This window comes from Gopherus evgoodei, chromosome 4 (genome assembly GCF_007399415.2).
Source record: "Gopherus evgoodei ecotype Sinaloan lineage chromosome 4, rGopEvg1_v1.p, whole genome shotgun sequence".
Taxonomy (NCBI): domain Eukaryota; kingdom Metazoa; phylum Chordata; order Testudines; family Testudinidae; genus Gopherus; species Gopherus evgoodei.
Window position 1 is genome coordinate 152330871 of NC_044325.1, and position 24484 is coordinate 152355354.

Consider the following 24484-nt stretch of genomic DNA (forward strand, 5'->3'; position numbering starts at 1 on the left):
CAACTGGCCCCTGATCTCAGTCACTGCCTGTCTGCGCAGTGCCCGGCACGACAGGGCCCTGATCTCAGTCACTGCCCGTCTGTGCAGCACCGGGTGTGACAGGGCCCTGATCTCAGTCACTGTGTGTCTGTGCAGCGCCCAGCACAACTGGCCCCTGATCTCGATCACTGTGTGTCTGTGCAGCGCCCGGCATGACGGGGCCTGATCTCAGTCACTGTGTCTCTGTGCAGCACCTAGCATGACAGAGCCTGATCTTGGTTTGCCTCCATGTGCCATGGCTGGATCCTGCTTCCCTGATGGAAGGAATCAAGGGTCACCCTGATGCAAGATAGGCTGGGAACTCCAGCATGTCCATAGGGTGTCCTAGTGGTCTCCATATTGGGTCCCTTAGCTCAGAAGGGAGAAGGGGGAAGCACAGAGGGGTCCCAGTGTTGCCCTGGCTCCTGGAGATCCCCATATGGGGTCCATAACTGGAGATGGGGCTGAGTGATCCCCATATGCGGGGGACCCCAGCTCAGGTAGGCCCGCAGACTCCCAATACAGGGCCCCCAGCTCAGGTAGATCCCAGCACAGCTCCCCTAGCTGAGATGCGTCCTCTGATGTTTGCTGAAAGCTGAGCTCCAGCAAAAGCTCTTGCCGCACTGGCCGCACTGGTAGGGGCGCTCACCGGTGTGGGTGTTCTGGTGCTCCAGCAGGTTGGCGCTCTGGCGGAAGCTCTTGCCACACTGGGGGCAGCGGTAGGGGCGCTCGCCGGTGTGGGTGCGCCGGTGCTTGATGAGGTGGGAGTTCTGGCAGAAGCTTTTGCCGCACTGGGGGCAGGTGTAGGGGCGCTCGCCGGTGTGGGTGCGCTGGTGCTGGATCAAGTTGGAGCTCTGCCGGAAGCCTTTGCCGCACTCGGTGCAGCGGTAGGGCCGCTCCCCAGTGTGGGTGATCTGGTGCTTGGCCAGATAGGAGCCCAGGGCGAAACTCTTGCCGCAGATGCCGCAGCGGTGGAGCTTCTGGCCGGCGTGCGTGCGCCGGTGCTCCGCCAGATTGGAGCTCTGGCTGAAGATCTTGCCACACTCAGGACACTTGTAGGGTTTTTCGCCGGTGTGAGTCACCTGGTGCCGCAGCAGCTTGGAGCTCTGGCCGAAACTCTTGCCGCACTCAGGGCACTTGTATGGCTTCTCAGCCATGCGGCAGCTGCGGCGGTGCTCAGCCAGCCGGCAGCTCCACAGGAAGCTCAGGCCGCACTGCGGGCAGCGGAAGGGTTGCTCTCGCTGGTGGTGTCGCAGGCCGGCACTCTGGGCATAGCCCTTGCCGCACTCGGAGCACTTGAAAGGCTTCTCCTCCCCGTCGGCGCTGTGCCGGGCACGCCGGTGCCGGGCCAGCTTGGCGCTCTCCAGGAAACACTCCCCACAGTCGGAGCAGGTGAAGGCCTCATCACCAGCGTGGGTGCGCTGGTGCACCAGCAGTGTGGCATTTTGGTGGAAAGCTTCCCCGCACTCAGAGCATCGATAGGGCTTCTCTGCACCGTGCTGGCTGGCCCGATGGGCAGCCAGGGCAGCACTCCAGCCAAAGCCCTCCCCACACTCCCCACAGCGGTAGGGGCCTTGGCCGCCAGTGTGGGTGCGCTGGTGTTTGGCCAGGTCCGAACTGACCACAAAGCTGCGTCCACACTCCAGGCAATGGTATGGCTTCTCGCCGGTGTGGGTGCGGCGGTGGGTCACCAGCGTGGACTTGCGGCCGAAGCTGCGCCCGCATTCGTCGCAGCGGTAGGGCCGCTCCCCGGTGTGGGTGCGCTGGTGGTGCACCAGTGTGGAGCTCTGGCTGAAGCGGGCGCCGCACTGGTGGCAGCGGAAAGGCTTCTCGCCGGTGTGGATGCGCTGGTGCTCCAGCAGGGTGGAGCCACGGCTGAACTTCTTCCCGCACTCCGGACAGCTGTGGGGCTTTTCACCAGCATGAGATTTCTGGTGCTCCAGCAGCGATGAGCTCCAGGTGAAGGCTTTGCCACACTGGTGGCAGCGGTAGGGCCGCTCCCCGGTATGGACCCGCTGGTGTTTGATTAGGTTGGAGCTCTGGGCAAACCCCTTGCCACACTCGGAGCATCGGAACGGCTTATCCTCCGCATCGCAGGCCTGCTCACCTACACCTGCATCACGCCATCTACCCTGTGGTCTCTCAGAGCTCCCGCACGAATCGTCCCCTTCTGAGTGGGCTGAGAATGGCCCTTCTGGCTCCCCATCATCGGCGTCCTGCTCCTGCACATCGTCAGCCTCCTCATCCTCACTCAGGGCCCCATCATCTGGCAGAAGGAAAAGAGAGAGGGAATCCAGACACACATCAGTCACACCAAGAGGAGGAAGTATCTAATGGGGAGGGAGGGCCCTGCACCGAGAATCACAGGTGTCAAGGCCAGAACAGCCCACTGTGCCCATCCAGCCCGGCCTCCTGCCTCCCCCAGGCCAGAGCACCTCCCCCAACCATTCCTGCCTCCAGCCCAGTAACTCCTGGCTAAGCTAGAGTGGAGCTTGGAGGAAGACACCGCTGGGGTTGGTCGGGAATTTTAAAGGTGCAGACCCAGGGCTCCCAGGCTCCCTGGAGGAACTGGCAGCTACCGCAGTACAAAGAGTAAATAAAAAAAAGGGGTCAAGCAATGTAAATGAAAGGCAGCAAATTCTAAACCTTTTTCCCCTGGTGTATAAACAACCCATGGAACGCATTGCTACCAGATGTAGTGGAGGCTGAAAGCTTAGCAGGACTCAGAGCAGGCCTGGCTGTCTATGTGGATAACAGGAACATCCAGAGCTACTTAATGCTAACGGCTTGAGCCGATCTCTAACTATTAGAGACCACGATGGGATCTAACATGGCAGCAGATTAGCCCCAACTTGCTACTGCAGGTTCTCCCACCTTCCTCTGCAGCATCTGGCGCAAGCCACTGTCGGTGACGGGAGACTGGGCTAGGCAGACCTGGGAGCTGATCCGGTCTGGCGACTCCCTACGGTCCTGCTCCCACTGCCGGTTCTCTTCCAGAATTCCTCACCTGTCAGGACAACTCTCAGCTCCTCCCGCTCATCTGAATCAGCGTCACATAGCTCCTCTTCTCGCTCCATCCACGAAAACTCGGCCGAGTGCACCATCGGGAAGCTTGGGCATGGGAAAAGAAGACAGGAGATGGCCATTAGCATGGGTGAGACACTGGACCCCAGACTGAGGCTGGTCCCCACAGGAGACCCGACACCCAGAGGGGAGCTGACAAAGTTGACACATTTTTATTGTGAGCCATAAATCCGTTCCAGCTCAGGCCCTGAAACCACCCTGTCACAGGGCAGCTGCCTCTTTAAAGGGAGATGGGTCTTGGCCCCACCAAACTGTCCCAGGGATGAGGGAGGAGGAGGAATGGAAAAGGCCATGTGACCCGACTCAGGCCTCTGGGGCAGATACGGAAGAAGCCTGGGAGTGTCAAAGCAGGAAGGCATGGAAGGGGGATTGGCAGGGCTGCAAGCAGTGAGAAGGCTGCTGCTGCAGGGGACATAGGTGGAGGAAAGACTCCAGCTCGGTAAGGGGGACTTCAGGCAGAAGGCCTGGGAGTGGCTGGATGAAGAATCAGGAAGGATGGATGTATATAAACCTCAAAATATATCAGCTTCCGAGTTAGATTCTCAGGGCTTTATTTTGTAGCCGTTTATGATAACAAGCCAGCCCAATATGGGAGTTACTGGTTCCGAGAAAGCCTCTGAGAAATGACTGAGGAAAGAGAAACTATGGCTGCAGGGCCACCCCACGCCTCAAGGGGGAGCTGTGGAGGCACAGACCGTTAAACCCCCCTACAAAGCAGCCTGATCCTTTATTATTATTGTAATTCGCACACAGTCCCTGCCCAGAAGAGCTTACAGTCAAAACAGACAAAGGGCAGGACAAGAAACTAGGCACAGAGCGGGGAAGCGACTTGCCTAAGGTCACCCAGCAAACCAGTTTTAGAGCTGGGAATGAACCCGGGTGTCCTGTGTCCCAGTCCTGCATGCTAGTCGTTAGATCCCAGTGACTCTCAGCGCTGCACATGACGGATGCTCCACCCTGCACTGGCCCCCGTTATTTCGAAGCGGGGGTCCACACAGGTGTAAGGGTCAGATCACATGATCAGGCCCCACACATGTAGTTAGAACCTTTCCTCTGTGACTCAGGCTTTAGCTAGATTTGGGGTTAAGCAGCAATTCCAGCCCTGGTGCAAATCTCCCGTGTAAACCGGGGAACAAGTTGTTTCCATAAACCACCAAGATTTGTATGTTTAACTCTGCTTCTGAGCAGGCTCCATCGGTGAAAACATAGGGCCACTGTGTACATGGGATGAGGGGCAGAGGGCAGATCATGCACTTCACAGCAAGTGCCTTACAATGAGCATTCAGTCCCTGAGCTGGGAGGCTGCTTTGGCCTGGCCTTAAGGTTACAGATGACTGAAGAGATTCTGGCTCTTCAAATCCATGCCCTGACCAGCCCCTTTGCATGGTTCCCACACAGCTTGCGGCACTGGAACAAGGAACAAATTGCAGAGACCGGGAGAGGAAAAAATGGGGAAGAACAAATTGTTGGCTGTAAATAAATTGGCCCATAATTCTGCCAACCCAACAAGTTCAAAAATGATGAGTCAGGCCCCCCAAAATATCAGAGCATCTTAAAAACGGGATAATTTAATATAGCTACATTTTTTTAAATTCTGCTTTTTGAACCTTTAAGACCCCTGCCCCACAAATGACAGGGGCTGGAAATATACTCTCTCCTCCCCTCAACACAAAAGCTGAGATTTTCCCATAATACATGGACCTAGTCGCTGGGGCTATAAGGGGAAAAAGAAAAACAGTTAAATATTATCATGAAGCTTGTAGTAAAAAAATTGCCAGAGCTGGCAACACGGGGTGAACGAGTTATTTGATGCAAATAAATTGGCCCAGCTACAGCACATAGGAATTACTGGTGTGTCTAGCCCAGTCTCTTCTCTCTGACAATGCCCAGGACTTGATACTGCAGAAGAAGGTGCAAGAAACTCCACCCTTTATAAATTCATAAATTTTAAGGCCAGCAGAGCCCATCGGGCCCATCCAGTCCTGCCCAACCCAGGCCAAAGAATCTCTCCCAGGATTCCTGCCTCTGGCCCAATAACTCCTGGCTGAGCTAGAGTGGAGCGTTGAGAGAGAAACGCCCCATCTCCACTGATGGAAAATCCATCCCGTTCCTAGGGGAGCTGTTCCAACCATTAATTCTGCTCCCTGGTAAACACTGGATCCCTAATCTTAGCCTGAATTAGTCTCCCTTCAGCTCCAGCTATTGGACCTGGAGGTTAAAGAGCCCTCTGCCCTCAGAAATCCCCTCCCCGTGTTGGTGCTTAAAGATCGGGATCACATCAGCTCTTAACCTTCTCTGAGTAACCCAAATACATGGAGCACCGTTAGTCTCTTCAAGGACAACAGGTTTTCCAGACCGTGAATCATTCTTGTGGCTCTTTTCTGAACTGTAACAATTTCTCAGCATCCTTTCTGAAGTGTGGGCACAGTATCCGAGAGTGGTCTGAGCAATGCCATAGAAAGAGGTACTCGATATTCCCCTGCTTACATAGCCAAAGATCAAGTTTGCCCTTTCAGTACAGCACTGCACTGGGATCTCCTCTGCCGGGTGTTTTCACCCATCCTTTCTAGAGTCACTGCTTTCCAGGACACAGGTTCCCATCCCGGCTGTGTGACCCATATTCTTTGTTCCCATGTATGACCATGCATGTGGCTGGCTTCCAACGCACACTGTTCAAATAGACCCATGTTGCTTGGTAAGCTGGGCTCTTTCTGTGTCCCCACCACTAGCTGCCACTCCCACCTTTCCTTGTGTCGTCTTCACATTTTGTCAGCAGTGATTTTTATATCTTATGATTCATGTTGCAATTAGAGTTTCAGGTAGAGGACACAGGGACAGACGCCTCCACCCCTGGCTAATAACGGAGAGCAGAAGCAGATTGCGTAAAGATGCCCGTATTATCATTATACTGTGGGTGCCTGTCCAGCACCCACAATTGGAGGCGGGTTTTCCAGGTACTTAAATCAGTGGTTAAATTTCCTAGAGCACTAAGCTTGCAGCAGCTCCCACTGAGAACAGTTAACCCAGAGTCCCCCTGGCCCTAGCATTTTGCGGGTATGTCATCTGTACTTCACTGTGCGGCTGGTGTGTCCAGTTAGACTGTAGGCGCTTCAGGGCAGGGACTCTCATTGTGTGTCTGCGCAGCACCCAGCACGACTGCGTCTCACACTTGGTCACTGTGTCAGCCCACGACATGCCTGGCCTAACAGGGCCCTGATCTTGGCCACTGTGTGGCTGTGCAGCACCCAGCAAGACTGGGCCCCATATGTGGTCACTGTGTACCTGTGCATGACAGGGCCCAATCTCAGCGGAGATTTAGACTATCCTGTAATACAAATATATAACAACAAAAAGATTGGCTCTTGCCTCTGAACGGTCTGCAGGGGCCTCACAGATTATTCATATTTACTACTGATATCATAATAGGACCAAGAGACCATAACTGAGACCAGGGTCCTATCCACTGCTAATCGTTGGTCCAATAAGGGCTTCCTGAGTAACCAGCCAAAATCATTCTCCTCATTTTACTGTTGGAGAAACTCAGGCCCAGGCAGAGTCCATGACTTGTCTGAGGTCACCCAGAAAGCATGTGGCAGCAGGAACTGAACGCAAGTCCCCACAGTCCCAGGCCTAGACCGTCACCCCAAGGCTCCCCTGGCAGAGAAGTAAGACCATCACATTCTCGGTCCTATAAAGGGCAAATGGGCTTGGGCCATTACCTCTCCTCGCTAGGATCCTCCAGTGGAAAGGGGCCATTGCTCTCAGTATCAACCAGAAAATCAGGGTATGTCACAGACTCCACCTAAGAGAGAAGAAACAAGGGAGTGTGGGGCGATTTACACTGGCCTGGTGGGACGGGGTAGCCCCGCTGAGATGTCCCACTGACCCAGCTCATCAGAGAGAGAAAGCTCCCAGCTCCAAGAGCCTCTGTGCTGGAAAGGCCCACAAACACCACGGGCCCCTGCCCCACAGGGAAAGCGCACACACAGGGTCCAGGGTAAATATCACAATCATATGCACATACAAACAGACTCTCCCTCCAGTGTGGAAGGACCACACACACAAGCATCCTGGGATAAGTTACACACACTAAGGTCTGGGCCAAATCACACACACCTGCACAGACACACACACTGGCGTCTGGAGCACATCACACATGCACATGCATGGATGTGTGCGCACACACACAGGTCCCAGGGTAATTCACACACACTGGAGTCCTGGAGTAAACGACACAGGCATGTGTGCAGACACACTGTGGTCCCAGGAGTAAATCACACACATACACAAGGGTCCCTGGAGTAAAACTCACACACACACACGCTGGCGCCTGGGGTAAATCACACAGCGTCCCTCTTTCTTACACGCACACACCACACACACAGCAGTCTCTGTGCATGCATGATTTCCCCGACACACACACTAGTGTCTGGGGTAAATCACACAGACACAGGAGCACACACGTCCCAGGGGTCTGTCACAGACATGCACTGGGATCCTGGGGGCACAGCACGCGCACACACACACAGGGATCCCGGGGGCACAGCACGCGCGCGCACACACACACACACACACAGGGATCCCGGGGGCACAGCGCGCGCGCGCACACACACACACACAGGGATCCTGGGGGCACAGCGCGCGCACACACACACACACAGAGGGATCCTGGGGGCACAGCGCACGCACACACACACACACAGGGATCCTGGGGGCACAGCACGCACACGCACACACACACTGGGGTCCTGGGGGCACAGCACGCGTGCACACACACACACACACACACACAGGGGTCCTGGGGGCACAGCGCGCACACGCACACACACTGGGGTCCTGGGGGCACAGCGTGCACACGCACACACACACGCACTGGGGTCCTGGGGGCACAGCGCGCACACACACACGCACTGGGGTCCTGGGGGCACAGCGCACACACACACACTGGGGTCCTGGGGGCACAGCGCGCACACGCACACACTGGGGTCCTGGGGGCACAGCGCGCACACGCACACACACACACTGGGGTCCTGGGGGCACAGCGCGCACACGCACACACACACACTGGGGTCCTGGGGGCACAGCGCACACACGCACACGCACACACTGGGGTCCTGGGGGCACAGCGCGCACACGCACACGCACACACTGGGGTCCTGGGGGCACAGCGCGCACACACACGCACTGGGGTCCTGGGGGCACAGCGCACACGCACACACTGGGGTCCTGGGGGCACAGCGCACACGCACACACTGGGGTCCTGGGGGCACAGCGCACACACGCACACACACACACTGGGGTCCTGGGGGCACAGTGTGCACACACACACACACACACGTCCTGGGGGCACAGCGCGCGCACGCACACACACACACACTGGGGTCCTGGGGGCACCGCACACACACACACACACACACACTGGGGTCCTGGGGGCACCGCACACACACACAAACAGGTGCTGGGGGCACAGCGCGCGCGCACACACACGGGTGCTGGGGGCACAGCGCACGCGCGCACACACACACAGGGGTCCTGGGGGCACAGCGCGCGCGCACACACACACACGGGTGCTGGGGGCACAGCGCGCGCGCACACACACACACGGGTGCTGGGGGCACAGCGCGCGCGCACACACACACACAGGGGTCCTGGGGGCACAGCGCGCGCGCACACACACACACACAGGGGTCCTGGGGGCACAGCATATATATACACACACACACACACACACTGGGGTACTGGGGGCACACACACACACACTGGGGTCCTGGGGGCACAGCGCGCGCGCACGCACACACACGCACACACTGGGATCCTGGGGGCACACACACACACACACACACTGGGATCCTAGGGGCACAGCGCGCACACACACACACACACACTGGGGTCCTAGGGGCACAGCGCGCGCACACACACACACACAGGGGTCCTAGGGGCACAGCGCGCGCACACACACGCACACACTGGGGTCCTAGGGGCACAGCGCGCGCGCACACACACACACACTGGGGTCCTAGGGGCACAGCGCGTGCACACACACACACACTGGGGTCCTGGGGGCACAGCGCGTGCACACACACACACACACACACACAGGGGTCCTGGGGGCACAGCGCGCGCGCACACACACACACACTGGGGTCCTGGGGGCACAGCGCACGCACACACACACACACACTGAGGTCCTGGGGGCACAGCGCGCGCACACACACACACACACTGAGGTCCTGGGGGCACAGCGCGCGCACACACCCACACACACACACACACAGGGGTCCGGGGGGCACAGCGCGCGCACACACACACACACACACTGGGGTCCTGGGGGCACAGCGCGCGCACACACACACACACACACACAGGGGTCCGGGGGGCACAGCGCGCGCGCACACACACACACACACTGGGGTCCTGGTGGCACAGCGCGCGCGCACACACACACACACACACTGGGGTCCTGGGGGCACAGCGCGCGCGCGCACACACACACACACACACACACACACAGGGGTCCTGGGGGCACAGCGCGCGCGCGCGCGCACACACACACACACACACACTGGGGTCCTGGGGGCACAGCGCGCGCACACACACACACACACACTGGGGTCCTGGGGGCACAGCGCGCGCACACACACACACACACACACTGGGGTCCTGGGGGCACAGCGCGCGCACACACACACACACACACTGGGGTCCTGGGGGCACAGCGCGCGCACACACACACACACACACACACTGGGGTCCTGGGGGCACAGCGCGCGCGCACACACACACACACACACTGGGGTCCTGGGGGCACAGCGCGCGCACACACACACACACACACACACAGGGGTCCTGGGGGCACAGCGCGCGCACACACACACTGGGGTTTACAAGGGCAACACACTCTCTCGCGCGCACACTTGCTGGTGTGGGGCTGGGGGCACGCGGGGGGCAGGCGGGTCCTGCCCCCCCCCCCCGCACGCCCCTTCCCCAGGCCCCGGCCCCGGGCAGCGCGACAGGCTGCAGCAGGCCGCAGGGCCAGGCCAGCACCGGCCCCTTTGTCCGTCCGCGCCGCCGCTCTCGCCTCGCCTCGCCCCGCGGCTTCCCCGCCGCGCCCCCGAGCCCGGGGCGTTCCCCGCCCTGCCGCGGAGCCGGGCCCGGGGTACGAACCTGGGCGGAACAGAAGCGTGGGGGTGGCCTGGCCTAGCCCCCCACCCAGGTCGATCAGTTAGTGCACCAAGTGCGGGGGGGGCGGGTCTCCGCAGCTCCCCCACTACAGCCCCGCACCCTGATCCCGCTGCTCATGGGGCCCCTAGTGCACTCAAATCGGGGTGTCCGAGTCCTCCTGTTCCCCCCCATACGGGCCCCTCCCTGGGGCACCGCATCCAGGTGCTGAGCTCCTGGCATCTCGCCCCGCTCCCTGCTTCCCTGGGGCCCGAAACCTGGGTGCCGAGTGCATGGAACTCACCTTCTCCATATCCCCCCCGTGCTCAGCGCCAGGGCCTACGAGGGGTTAAAATCCATAGACAATGCTGGGGCTGGGAGGAAGGGGGCTGTGTTGGGGGGAGGGAAGAGGCTCCTCCTCCCTACTCATGCCATTGGCAGATCTCCCGGCCCCATCAGGAGCAGGCAGAGCAATTGATTTGCCTGCGTAGCGTGTCTACTCCAATGCCCCATTGCTCAGGCTTTTTCCCGTGCCCCCAGTGTTTCTGGGTGATCAGTAAGTCCCCATGTGAGAGGCTGTCCCCTCCCATTCAATAACTGGGGTACTAGATGGGGACACCCATTTCCAGCTCTGCCACTGACCTGCTGTGTGACCTTGGACATGTCACTTCCCCTCTTTGTGCCTCCATTTCCCCTCCCACTCCTTTGTCTGTCTGGTCTGTGTACAGTGTAAACTCTTCAGGGCAGGGATTGCCTAGCACCGCTGGGCCTAGTGCCTGCAGGCACTTCCGCAATACAAACCACGGATGCCTTCTGCACAGTCCCCAGGCTCAATCACTCTAGTGGCTTCTCTACAAGCCCTTACAGGCTGTTTGTTAGCGCGTGCTGTCTGGCTGAATTTAATTAATGCCTGCCAAAGCATAGCAAACCTGGAGTTAATTAGATTGAGCTCCATAATTCCATGTTTCATTGCACCTTTTTTGCAAAGCCAAAAAATCACTACATCCCGCCTCCAATCCAGTGCTCTGAGCTACTCCAAAATATTCTCTTGTGTCTGGTCATTAACCCAGGTAGTGAGCTGCCTCTTTTTGGTTTCTAGATGCATGTGCAATGGTTAACCACTAGCCTAGGACCCAGGGAGACCTAGCTTCAAATCTCTACTGTATTACAGACGCCCTGCGAAACCTTGTGCAAATCACTTAGACCAAGTCTATACCAGAAATTGTTTGCTGACACAATTTATTCTTACAAATAAGTGCTTTTGCTGACATAGCTTGTATTGGTTCCATGAATGAAATAAGGTTAACTGACAAAAGCATTTTTATGCCAATATAATTGTGTCTAGATTAGGGCTTTTGTCTGTATAGATTTAAAAAAAAAAAATTGCACTCCTAATTGGTGTTACTAAGCCAGCAAAAGTTTCTACTGTATACTTGCCCTCAGTTTCTCTATGCCTCAATTCTCCATCTGTAAAAACAGGAATATCTCCCAACCTCAAGAGTGTTGTGAAGATAAATAAATTAAAGATGTACTTAGTTACGATGGTGAAGGCGTACCTTGTAAAGTATCTGAGATAGACAGACATGAAAACTATGTTCTTAAGATTGCAAAGTCAGATACACAAAAAATAGGAAATGCTAGAGTTAAAGTTACTTGACATTAACTCTGCCCTTTGTGCACATGCATTAAAGGGCAATCTCTCCAAGGTGCTCTCTCGGCATTTATGCTTCTGGTGACATGGACAGTCACTTATCATCTGTCTGTACAGTACCTAGTGCAAATGCAACTAATAAATAATAATTGTAATGAGGCCCAATGTGATTGAGACCCTTAGGAATACCACAATATAAATGTTAAATAAAACCAGCAGCAACAGTTGAATTTTTCAAGCTAAAAGCATTTCTGTTAAAAACCGCCTTTAGAAATATGAATATTTTGTGAAAATTTGAGTCAAAAATGTTCATTTTAAAAATTCTTAAAAATTATTTCAACATTTTAATAAAAGACACTGATTGTGTTTTCCAAAAACAAGGCATCTGGTAAACAAAAAAATCAGTAATATTTTTTATTTAAAAAAAATTAAATTGTAAAGAATTTGCAATAAATTGCAAAAAATACAAATTAAAATTAGATCAGTTTCAAATACTTTGAAACATAAAATTGACACTTTTCCTTAAAATGGATTTATCAGTCCTAGTTGTTAATCAACATTTATATTCACTATATTAATAATATATTAATGCATCATATACTTTTTTCTCCAATTGGAGCAGAGTTAAGGTTGCACAGATAACCCTAATTCTGATATTTCTTATTTTTTGAATGCTTGACTTTGTAACTTTAAGAAAATCCATTTAATAGTTTTGCAGAGTAGCTGGGGGATATAGTTTCCTAGTTTTACAAAAAATGACACAAAACTACCCAGAAATTCCAACATGTGGAGTAGTAACGACCCCAACATCTCCAGTGGAATTTGAATCCAGGCTTTGAAATAAATATCTAAGTGTCAGCTGAATGTTATTTACTTTGATGTGTATGGTCCTAATAGTGATCTGCTGGTTTCTCTTCCTTGTCTAAGGTAATCAGGACTCCTGGGTTTTATTTGTGGCTCAAGGAGCGGAGTGGAATCTAGTGGGTGAGAGCAGAGGGGTAGGGTGCAAGTCAGGATGCCTGAGCTCCAAGCCCTAAAAAGAGGTGAATTCTAGTTGTTAGAGCACTGGACTGGGGACTCAGGATTGTTGGATTCTATCCCTCTCTTGGGATAGGCAGTGTGGTCCTGTAGGTTAGAGAAGTAGGAACTGGGAGTCCTAGCTCTTGCCTGTGACCTTGTGCAAGTCATATCCCCTCTCTGTGCCTCAGTTTCCCCTTTTATAGAACAGGGACAGTGATACTCCTTGTAAAGTGCTCTGAGGAACACAGATGATAACTGCTGCCTGCAGAATATTACATTTGTGTTTACCACAGATCTCAGTAACTGCTGGATATGCTGAGTAAGGAAAACAAGGCAGCTTTGAGCCCATCACTTTATGAATCCTATGGAGCACGTGCTCCAACATACTGCATGTGGGGAAGGATACCTCTAGGGTTTGTACTAACCTTGCTTTCCTTGCAGAGGTGATGAAGATGCAGCTGTAGAAAGCTCAGCCTTCATCCTCGGAGTCTGTCTTTGGGTTTGTTAATGTCCTTGCCTTACAGATTGTCCCAGTTGTTATGCAGACAGATGGGGAGTGTTGGGGGCAGTGACCAAACCATCAGACAGATGGGATTTGCAAGGAGGGGCATCTTTGGGTATTCCCAACTAGTACATTTATTTTTCTTCCAATGTATTAACATTGTTTTCCTTGTCCCTCCCTGACTGCTGGGACTCTACGCACCCCACAGCTTTTTCCAAACCAACCCTCTGACAAATATCACCCAAAGTGAAAGGCCAGGCACTGAGCAGGATATAGGAGACCTGAGTTCTGTTCTTGGCTCTGTTACCGAACTGCTGTATAAAGTGAGCTCTTTTGAGCTGAGACTGTATCTCACTTTGTGTCTGTGCAGCGAGGGGGCCCCAACCTCAGTCACCGTGTGTCGACGCAGCACCACAAACTATGAAACCTTAATCTCGGCCACGGTGCGTCTTGGCAGCAACAGAGCCAACATATCATTCATCATGTGCTTTGCAGCCCCTGCTTGTCATGTATCTGTGCAGTGCCCAGCATGGCCAGGCCCTGATCTCTGTCACCACACAAAGTGCTCAGATACTACAGTGATGGGTGCCATAAGTCCCTCAGAGAGATGTGTCTGTGCAGGACCCCACATGACAGGGCCCCAATCTTCACGGGGGCCTTTCAAACACTACTGCACTATAAATAATAGCAATCATAAATTAAGTCTTCCACCAGTCAACCTCCCGCAACCTACTCAGCTGTAGAAGCCTGGAAACAAAAGCTTTGAAAATCCCATAGCAATCCCGTTGGAGCACTGGGCTGGAATCTCAACCAGCCAGGATCGTATCCAAGCTCGTAGTCCACTTAAACTATCTGGCAGCATGACCAGAATGAGATTCAGGGCAGGTGAATGCCTGGAGTGTGTTAGGGGTTGGATGGACAGGCAGAGGGGTGAGACGTATGGGGAGAGACAGTCAGATAGATAGGTGCATATGGTGATAAAAAGACAGAGGGGCAGTAGGGGGATGAACAGGTGGAAAAGTAGGGCTAAGGAAAGACAGACAGTGTAGTGTTTATGGGGATGAGGGGATGAATAGATGAAGGGGCTTGTTGTGTTGTTATGGAATGGATGGATGGACAGACAAAAGGATGATGTGTATAGGGAGTGATGGATGGAGAGAGTGGGGGAACATATGATTAGATAGATAGATTAGATAAAGTATGTCTGGGGTTGGATAGAAGAACAATGCTAAGGTGAGATAGACATAGTGGTTTTGGAGATGCGTAACCTGTCTCCTTCTCTATCCAGGAGAACAACACAGTAGTCCTATCATTTCTGCATTGCAGTACTGCTGTTAAGTTGTGGTGCTGGGGCCATCCCCATCTCACATGTACCGGGAACCTCAGCTGCACCTCAACCTCTTGTTATAGTAAACTCTGCCTCTTGTCCCCAACTAAGCTGGCGCTGTGCGCTTTCTGCAAGCCTCTGGCCTCTCCTTCTTGCTGCACCGCTGATGAGAAATGAGCAGCCCCCTGCTGCGGAAGGCCTCCCCGCATCCCGCACACCGGTAGACCCTCTCAGCTGCATGGAGCCTCTGGTGCCTCGTCAGGTTGGAGTTGCGCCCAAAGCTCTTGCCACACTGGTGGCAGCGGTGGGGTTTCTCGCCAGTGTGGATCTGCTGGTGTCTTGTTAGGGTGGAGCTCTGGCTAAAGCTCTTTCCGCACTCGCTGCACGTGAAGGGGCGTTCACCACGGTGAATCACCTGGTGGATCAGGAGGTGGGAGTTCCGGACAAAGCTTTTCCCACACTCAGTGCAGTGGTGGGGCCGGTCCCCTCGGTGGATCCGTTTGTGTCTCAGCAGGTCAGAGCTGCGGCAAAAGGTTTTCGCACACTCAACACATTTGAAAGGCCTGGGCTGGGGTTCGGGCGTCCCGAAGTCTGGTAGTGTAGGGGCTGGTTCCACCTCCCTTTTCCCAATGGGGCTCCCATGCTGCCTCCCCACCCTGCGCTGAGTCCGTGATGCCTTCCCTTTGTATCTTCCCAGGGGCACCCTGCGTGGCCCTGACATCTCTGTCTCCTCCCGCTGGGGACTTGCGCTTGGCACCTCCAGCTGGGGACTTGCGCTCAGCACCATGTCACCTGATGGAACGAGAGGAGAGAGAATCCAGAGGTAAGTGTGTGAATGTGGGGGGGGAGGGGAGGGAGAGAGATGTGTTGGCAGCTTTCATGATATTTGCTCTCAAAGCGCCCAGTTCCTGTAGTCATATGATTATTGGAAAATCTTCATTTTTTTAAGTGAGTCAATTTCTAGCCCTACTGTTTGAGGAGAAAAGCTGGAAAATGTTAACCCCTAATGGCTCAAAATCCAGAAGGTGAGTAAACAGAACCCAGAATGTATTAGTATTTTAAAAAAATCTTGTTTTTTAAGCCACTCACATGATTTTGGGGTTTGCGGTATCTGTAAAGGGGACTTCAACTGCTACCAGATCTGAAATTTACAGTCAAACTCACTCCCGCCTCCCCACTGCACACACAGTGAACCTTTTTCAAGAAGGGAGCAATTCAGCTATTGTAAAACTCAGTGGCGGTTGGGCGACTGACTCCTTCAAGGTCCATCATTAGTCAGTATTTTCATAAATGACTTGGATAATAGAGGAGAGAGTATGCTCATAACATTTGCAGACGACACCAAGCTGGGAGGGGTTGTAAGCACTTTGGTGAACAGGCTTAGAATTCAAAATGAATTGGTCTGAATTCAACAAGATGAAATTCAATAAAGATAAGTACAAAGTACTTCAATAAGGAATGAAAAAATCTACACACAACTACAAAATGGAGAATAACTAGCTAGGTAGTAGCACTGCTGAAATGGATCTGGGCTTATAGTGGATCACAAACTTAATACAAGTCAACAATGTGATGCAGTTGCAAAAAAACGCTAGTATCATTCTGAGGTGCATTAACAGGACTGTTATATGTAAGACACAAAAAGTAATTGTCCTGCTCTACTCAGCACTGGGGAGGCCTCAGCTGGATACTGTGTCCAATTCTGGACTCCTGCTCCTCCTCTGTGTCCTCCTCTGGATTCCTCAATGATGTGGACAAACTGAGGAGAGTCCAAAGAAGGATAACAAACATGACAAAGGGGTTAGAAAACCTGGCCTATGAGGAAAGGTTAAAAAAATGGTCATGTTTAGTTTTGAAAAAGAAGACTGAGAAGGGAACCTGATAACAGTTTTCAAATATGATAAGGGCTGTTATAAAGAGAATTGTAATCAATTCTTGTCCTACCTTCAGTGGACATGGAGAACAAGTAACAGGCTGAATCTGTATGAAGGAAGATTTAGGTTAGATATTTGGAAACTTTCTAACTATAAAGGTAGCTACGTTCTGGAATAAGTTTCTGAGGGAGGTTGTGGAATCGCCATCACTGGAGGTTTATAAGAACAAGTTGGACAAACACCTGTCAGGGATAGTCTAGGTTTACTTGGTTCTGCCTCAGCAGAAAGGACTGGACTTGATGATTCTCAAGGTTCCTTCCATCCCAATATTTCTATGATTATATGAGTTTAAGGGTTTGCTCTGAGAATGAAAAAGGAATTTATTTATATATTTTAAGACCACTACGTGAATACCCTCACTTACAGGTCAAAACCCAGAAGTGGAGTTGTTGTTATAATAGGACAGTGCCATCCTAATGTATCTGAAGAAGCAAGGAGGTATTCCCCATTCCTGACACGCACAGCATGTGAACCTCCCAAATAACTTATATCCCAGACATTGCAAGGTATCTACATGCCAGATATGGTAAACATTCATATGCCCCTTCATGCTTTGGCCACCATTCCAGAGGACATGCTTCCATGTTGGTGATGCTCGTTAAAAAATAATGCATTAATTAGATTTGTGACTGAACTCCTTGGGGGAGAATTGTATGTCTTCTGCTCTGTGTTTTACCTGCATTCTGCCATATATTTCATGTTATTGCAGTCTCAGATGATGACCCAGCATGTTGTTTCAAGAACACTTTCACTGCAGATTTGATGAAACACAAAGAAGGTACCAATGTGAGATTTCTAAAGATAGCTACAGCACTTGACGCAAGGTTTAAGAATTTGAAGAGCCTTCTAAAATCTGAAAGGGACGGGGTTTGGAGCATGCTTTCAGAAGTCTTAAAAGAGCAATACTCCAATGTGGAAACTACAGAACCCAAACCATCAAAAATGAAAATCAACCTTCTGCTTGTGGCATCTGATTCAGATGATGAAAATGAACACGTGTTGGTCTGCACTGCTTTGGATTGTCATCGAGAAGAACCCATCACCAGCATGGACATATGTCCTCTGGAATGGTGGTTGAAACATGAAGAGACATATGAATCTTTAGCGCATCTGGCACATAAATATCTTGCAACCCTGGTTACAACAGTGCCATGTGAATGTCTGTTCTCACTTTCAGGTGACACTGTAAATAAGAAGCAGGCAGCATTATTTCCCGTAAATGTAAACAACCTTGTCCGAATGATTTGCTGAACAAGAAGTAGGACTGAGTGGACTTGCAAGCTCTAAAGTTTTATGTTGTTTTGTTTTGAGTGCAATTATATACAAAAAAAGTCTAAATTTGTAAGTTGCGCTTTCATGATAAAGAGATTGCACTATGGTACTTGTATGAAGTGAACTGAAAAATACTATTTCTTTTGTTTATTATTTTTACAGTGCAAATCTTTGTAATAAAAATAATCTAAAGAGAGCACTGTACACTTTGTATTCTGTGTTGTAACTGAAATCAATATTTTAAAATATAGAAAAACATCCAAAATATTTAATACATTTCAATTGGTAGTCTATTGTTTAACAATGCAATTAAAACTGCAATTTATCATGATTTTTTTAGTTAATCACGTGAGTTAACTGTGATTATTGACAGCCCTACTTTGCATATTTTGACATGTATGGATAATTTGTTTTAACTGTTATAAGCTTTAACTTTTTGAATATTTGTGTCTATTGTCATTTAATAATTATTGCCTGCTGCCCAAGTTTTCTGACTCCCCCATAATTTCCTGCAACTTTGAAAATTTAAATCTATAAAAACAAAAATACTTAAAAACAAACTATTATCTGTCCAAATGATTAAAAAAATGAAAATCAAATTCTGCCAAGCCTAATTATGATACAGTCTTTAATTACATGATCACATACACTTTTTTCCACAGGACCCCTGCCTCCTTTAGTGCATAGGATGATCTGTGCTGTGGGGATGAGTCAGGTTTTGTAACAAAGGAAGCTGTACAACAGTTGGCTCATTTGTCGCCAAAGTCAGAAGGTGTACACAGAATGAGGCAAGGGATTTAAGAAGAGAAAGGAAGGTCTCTTGGTTGACACAGTTAAATGCTGCCCTAGAAAAATGGATTCTGTTCTTGTCTCTGCCGTAGAGTTCCTGTGTGATGCTGGGCAAATCACTAAACCAAATTTTCACAGGTAACCATTGTGTGTTCCTCATTTTGTGGGTCCCCAGCCTGAGTCACCAGGAGTCAGAGCTGCAGATGTGCTGAGCACTCAGCAGCAACTTGGATCAATAGCTGTGCTTTGATAATATCAAGTGCTATAAAAATGCTAAGTAACCTGGGTCTTGGAATCTCAAATTGGAAACCCAAAATTGGTAGAGACTTTTTGACAACTTTGGCGTTCATTCCATAGATGGAAAGTGGGATTACCTGTATGTGGGATCTCTGGGAAAAAGTGGGATAATTCCATAGATCCATTTCAGGGATTTATGAAGAGAAATTCATTAACATTTGTAAAAAAAAAAAACCTAAGATATATGATGAAAGCAGCATAGAAAAGCCCATGAAGAAATTAATAATTCTATATTCAATGCAGGGTTTGGATGGTGTGCAGTGAATAGTGTCTGAAGCCCCACTCTGAAGGAGGATAAAAAGAAATATTAACCTACCCATCCTGTGTTCACGATCCAACATGTGCTCTGAATGAGACAGGGGGCCTGTGGAAAAAAACAGTATGCAATAATGTAATTAAAGAGTGTATCAAAATGTGTATGCATGAGGACAAATTATAGGTTAATTGATTTTAAGGCTTGGAGTGACTGTTATGATTATCTGGTCTGTCCTCCTGCATAACCCAGGTCAGAGAATTTCACCCAGTGATTCCTACATTGAATCTCTGTGCATGTCAATCTCTAGTCAGCATGTTGGGAGCTTAGCTTCCTACATCAGATGCTCTGGATGCCTCCCTTGTAATCTGGGAGTTTGGCTTGAGCAATTGCTGCTCACTTGGGTATTAACTTTTCCTTTCTAATATTTGAATAGTGATATAAATCCCCCAGACTTTGATGTTTTTTGCCTCATAATGAAATATTGATCCTAAAATCCCCTCAAATTGTCTAATTATTAAGTATTGATAGAAAAATCTCAAAATTCACGTTTTCTCTCTCTAATTAGTGAAGGAGATAAAATCCCCTCAATTTTTGAGGGAAACTGTTGCCCTGATTTAATTATCCCAAAATGGGGGCAGAGGGGCTTAAACCCCCTAATGATCAACTTTTTCTCTTATCTTTGAGGCAGGGTCACAGGTAGAGAAAGGGAAAGCAGGAGTCCCTGAGGTGGGATTGGGCAGGACTATGACATGGACGTGGTCCATGTGAAGGGAAGTGCCAACCTGACAGCGGACGCGTTGTCCCGGAGAGGGGGCCCTGAACTTCCCCAGGTCACTGGGCAGAGTGACCCCGCTCAGTTCAGTCTCGAAGGGGGGGGAGATGTGATGCAGTAGGGACTGTCTGTGTGGGGAGTGGGAGAGCAGGGGAGGACTTTAGGGGATGGACGATGCCAGGGCCTGTAACCTGAGCTAGGTAAGGGAGGGGAAAGGTCAACACCTTTGCCCGGGAAGGGAAACAAAGGAAGGGAGTGGCAGGAGGGAAGCAGTTTGAGTTTGGGCTTGGGCCTGTGTGGGCGGAATTCAGGGTATCCTAGCTAGGATCCAAGCACCCTGAAAGCCCAGAAGGACTCGGTGGAGGGGTCCTGAATGTGCCTGCAAGCTCTGCTGTAACCGGTGTGCCTGTTGTCCAATAAACCTTCTGTTTTACTGGCTGGCTGAGAGTCACTGTGGGTCCCAGGAAGAGGGGTGCAGGGCCGGACTCCCCACACTCCGTGACAACTGGTGGCAGCGGTGGTGGAAACTCTTATCCCAGAAAAAGAGTACCTTGACCCTGTATAGTCCAATCCACCTTTGAAAATGGCTTAAACTAAACAGGAACAAGGAGGCACTCTTCTCTGGCATAACAGTTTCCACATAAAGAGTTATTCTGGAATAGACTTTCAAATCGCTTCCTGTCTTAATCCCAATTAACTTTCAAGTGTAGAGAAGCCCTGATGAGTCTGCCTGGCCCCAATTTAACCCATCCCAGCTGCTCCCCAGAGCCCAACAACCCAACCCAGCTCCCCACCTCCACCTGCCATTCATTCACCCATAGCCCTCTGATATCCCCTCCCAACTGCCATAGAATTCTCTGGAACTTTTAAGGTCCCTTCCAGCCCTACATCTCTATGATTGTACAACACATTCCCCAAATAAACCTTTCTCAAAGCACAGGACTTCTTGTTGCCCACATCAATGACAGGGCCAAGCCACGGTGGCAGGGGACTGTCTAGCTATTGATGAAATCTCCATGAGGACATGGGAGATCAGAAGGAGTGTGATTTCATCCCTTTTTCCTCTAATTATCAATTATTGTTGGAAAATCTTAATTGTCCCCTCAGATTTTGCCATTTTTCTCTAATTTTGAATATTGATAGAAACCTCCCCCATAGACTTTAAGGCCAGAAGTCATCTAGTCTGACTTCCTGTACATTGCAGGACCTCCCCCAGCTGCTCCTGTAATAGAACTTAACCTCTGGTTGAGTTACTGAAGGCCTCAAATCAGGGTCTAAAGACTTCAAGTTACAGAGAATTCACCATTTACACTAGTTTAAACCTGCAAGTGACCCATCCCCTATGCTGCAGAGGAAGGCAAAAAACAAAAACAAAATTCCCAGGGTCTCTGCTAATCTGATCCAGAGGAAAATTCCTTCCCAACCCCAAATATGATGATCAGTTAGACCCTGAGCATGTGGGTAAGATCCACTAACCAGACACCTGGGAAAGAATTCTCCATAGTAACTTAGAGCCCTCTCAATCTAGTGTCCCATCACTGGCCATTGGAGATATTTGCTGCTAGCAGTTGCAGATTGCCTACATGCCATTGTAGGCAGCCTCATCATACCAATTCCTCCTCCAAATTATCAGGCTCAGTATTGAAGCCAGTTAGATTTTTTGCACCCACTGCTCCCTCTAAAAGGCTCTGTCTGATGGTTAGAAAGCTTCACTTAACTTCCAGCCAAAACTTGTCGATGGTCAGTTTATATCCATTTGTTCTTGTGTCCACACTGGTGCTTAACTTAGATACACTAGAACCTCCGAATTACAAACACCAGAGTTATGAACTGACCAGTCAACCATTCAGGTCATTTGGAACTGGAAGTACACAATCAAACGGCAGAGACCCAAAAAAGAAGTCAGTACTGTACAGTACAGAATTGTGTTAAATGTAAACTACTAAAAAAAGAAGGGGAAAGTTTAAAAAAAGATTTGACAAGTAAGTGAACACTTTCTGTGCTTGTTTCATTTAAATTAAAACAGTTAAGGCAGCATTCTTCTTCTGCATAATAAAGTTTCAAAGCTGTAATAAGTTAATGTTCAGTTATAGACTTTTGAAAAAAACAACTATAATGTTTTGTTCAGTTAAGAACATTTCAGAGATACAAACAACCTCTGTTCCCTGAGGTCCTACTGTAACTTCTCTCTCTCCCTGGTATTTATTCCTCTGATTTATTTATAGAGAGCAATCATATCTCCCCTCAGCCTTCTTTTCGTTAGGTTAAACTCTTTGAGTCTCCTCTCATAAGATAGATTTTCCATTCCTCGGATCATCCTAGTAGCCATTCTCTGCACCTCTTCCAGTTTGAATTCATCTTTCTTAAACATGAGATACCAGAACTGTACACAGTATTCCAGATAATGTCTCACCAGTGCCTTGTAAGATGGTATTTCCCTGTCCCTACTGCAATACCTCGCCTGAAGCATCCTAGCACTGCATTAGCTTTTTCATGGCCACATCACATTGGTGGCTCATAGTCATCATGTGATCAACCAACCCAACTAGGTCTTTCTCCTCTTCTGTCACTTCCAGCTGATATGTTCCCAGTTTATAAGGAAGGGACCTTAATTGTTAGTCCCTAAATCCATGACTTTGCACTATTAAATTCCATCCCATTTCTTTTACTCCCATTTTCAAGATCAACCAGATCTTTTTGTATGATATTCTGGTTCTCCTCCTTATTGGTAATACCTCTCAATTTTCAGTCATCTCCAAATTTTATTAGCTCACTTCCAATTTTTGTGCCAAGGTCAGTAATAAAAATGTTAAATAAGATTGGTCCCAAGATCAATCCCATAGGAACTCCATTAGTAACCTCCATCCAGCCTCACAGTTCACCTTTCAGTATAACCCATTGTAGTCTCCCCTTTAATCAGTTCCTTATCTACCTTTCAGTTCTCATAGTAATCCCCATCCTCTCCAATTTAACTAATAATTTCCCATGTGGAACTATATCAACGCCTGAAATCCAGGTAGATTAAATCTATTGCATCTCCTTTGTCTAAAAAATCAGTTATCTTCTCAAAGAAAGAGCGCAGGTCCATCTGGCTTGATCTACCCTTTGTAAAATCATGTTGTGGTTTATCCCAACTACCTTTAGGCTCTATGTGTTCAACTACTTTCTCTTTCAAAATTTGTTCCTAGATCTTGCATACAACTGAGGTCAAACTAACAGGCCTGTAGTTTCCCGGATCACCTTTTTTCCCCTTTCTTAAAACTAGATACTATATTTGCAATTCTCCAGTCATAGGGTACCACCCCCAAGTTATAGGTTCATTACAAATCCTTGCTATTGGGCTTGCAATTTCATGTGTCAGTTCCTTTAATATTCTTGGATGGCAATTATCCGGGCCCCTTGATTTAGTCCCATTAAGCAGTTTGAGTCCCTTGACACCCTTGAACAGGCAACCTTAATTTCAGCATTTCCTAACTTTTGCTGCTGGACTTTGTAATTTTAATGTTCTTTTAACACAGGTTGGTTTTTTTTATGTTGTTGACTAATGCACACTGGCTAGCATATAAATATATGTCATGCAATGTATTAAGCACAAATATTGTAACAGTGATATAGACTAAACTGACCCTATACCATAATCCTGTACACTTATCCTAAGTATCCCTAACACCTTGCATTAGCTGAAGGAAACTTTGGCTTGAGTAGATAGAAAAACTATCAGTATCCAGACAGAGGATTCCATCTTCATGACTGTAGGAAAGGAGTTATACACAAACCTAGGAGGTGCTTTCAAGTCCCTTAGTACATGGAATGCACATGCTCAAAACAAAAATAATAGTGCATCGTGACCTGAAAGACAGGTTCGGAACAAAAGATAAAGGGGTAAACCTGGTATCAAAACCAAACAAGGTAGAAAGCTGATTAATTAAATCCAGTTTCAAATGACATATGCAGTTCCTTTTACTGGTAAAAAAGTAGGGTACAAAAGAATGGCTTTAGGGGTGTAACTCTGGGGAGGACACCTGCATGAGATTAATGTAATATCGCTGCTTGAGACTGATCTTCAGAAACGGGTATCACACAGAACCTTTTTCCTGTACCATATTGATAAACCAGTCTGACATGGATTACTTGGTCTCAGGAGTATATTTCACAACACAATAACAAACCAAAGTGTGATCAAGCAATTGACTATGCAATTTATCAACAATAAAAAACAGATTGAGTTTCTTGAACCTCTCACTGTAAGACATTTTCCAGAACTCAAATAATTCTCACAATCTTGGATTCCTTTTCTTACACTTGTTCTTGTAGTTCTTTTCTCAATCCTTCCCAGTTTGTCAAAGTCCTGTATAAAGTGTGGGCACCAGAACCGACACACAGTATCCAGTAATGGTCTCCATA

The 24484-nt window shown here is 49.5% G+C and overlaps 1 protein-coding gene across 1 annotated transcript in view; it reads right to left on the reverse strand.

Annotated features, from left to right (window-relative positions):
- Positions 1-163: 163 nt before the first annotated feature.
- The window catches only part of LOC115651300 (zinc finger protein 850-like), a 29879-nt gene continuing 5558 nt past the window's right edge, over positions 164-24484 (reverse strand). The window contains exons 4-11 of the mRNA XM_030562235.1: positions 19369-19416; positions 16705-16740; positions 14868-15552; positions 13357-13389; positions 10903-10996; positions 6822-6904; positions 3026-3129; positions 164-2284 (exon numbers count right to left, since the gene is read on the reverse strand). Coding sequence (XP_030418095.1) covers positions 579-2284; positions 3026-3129; positions 6822-6904; positions 10903-10996; positions 13357-13389; positions 14868-15552; positions 16705-16740; positions 19369-19416 — 2789 coding nt within the window. The 3' untranslated portion in view covers positions 164-578. The remainder of the gene's footprint in view (positions 2285-3025; positions 3130-6821; positions 6905-10902; positions 10997-13356; positions 13390-14867; positions 15553-16704; positions 16741-19368; positions 19417-24484) is intronic.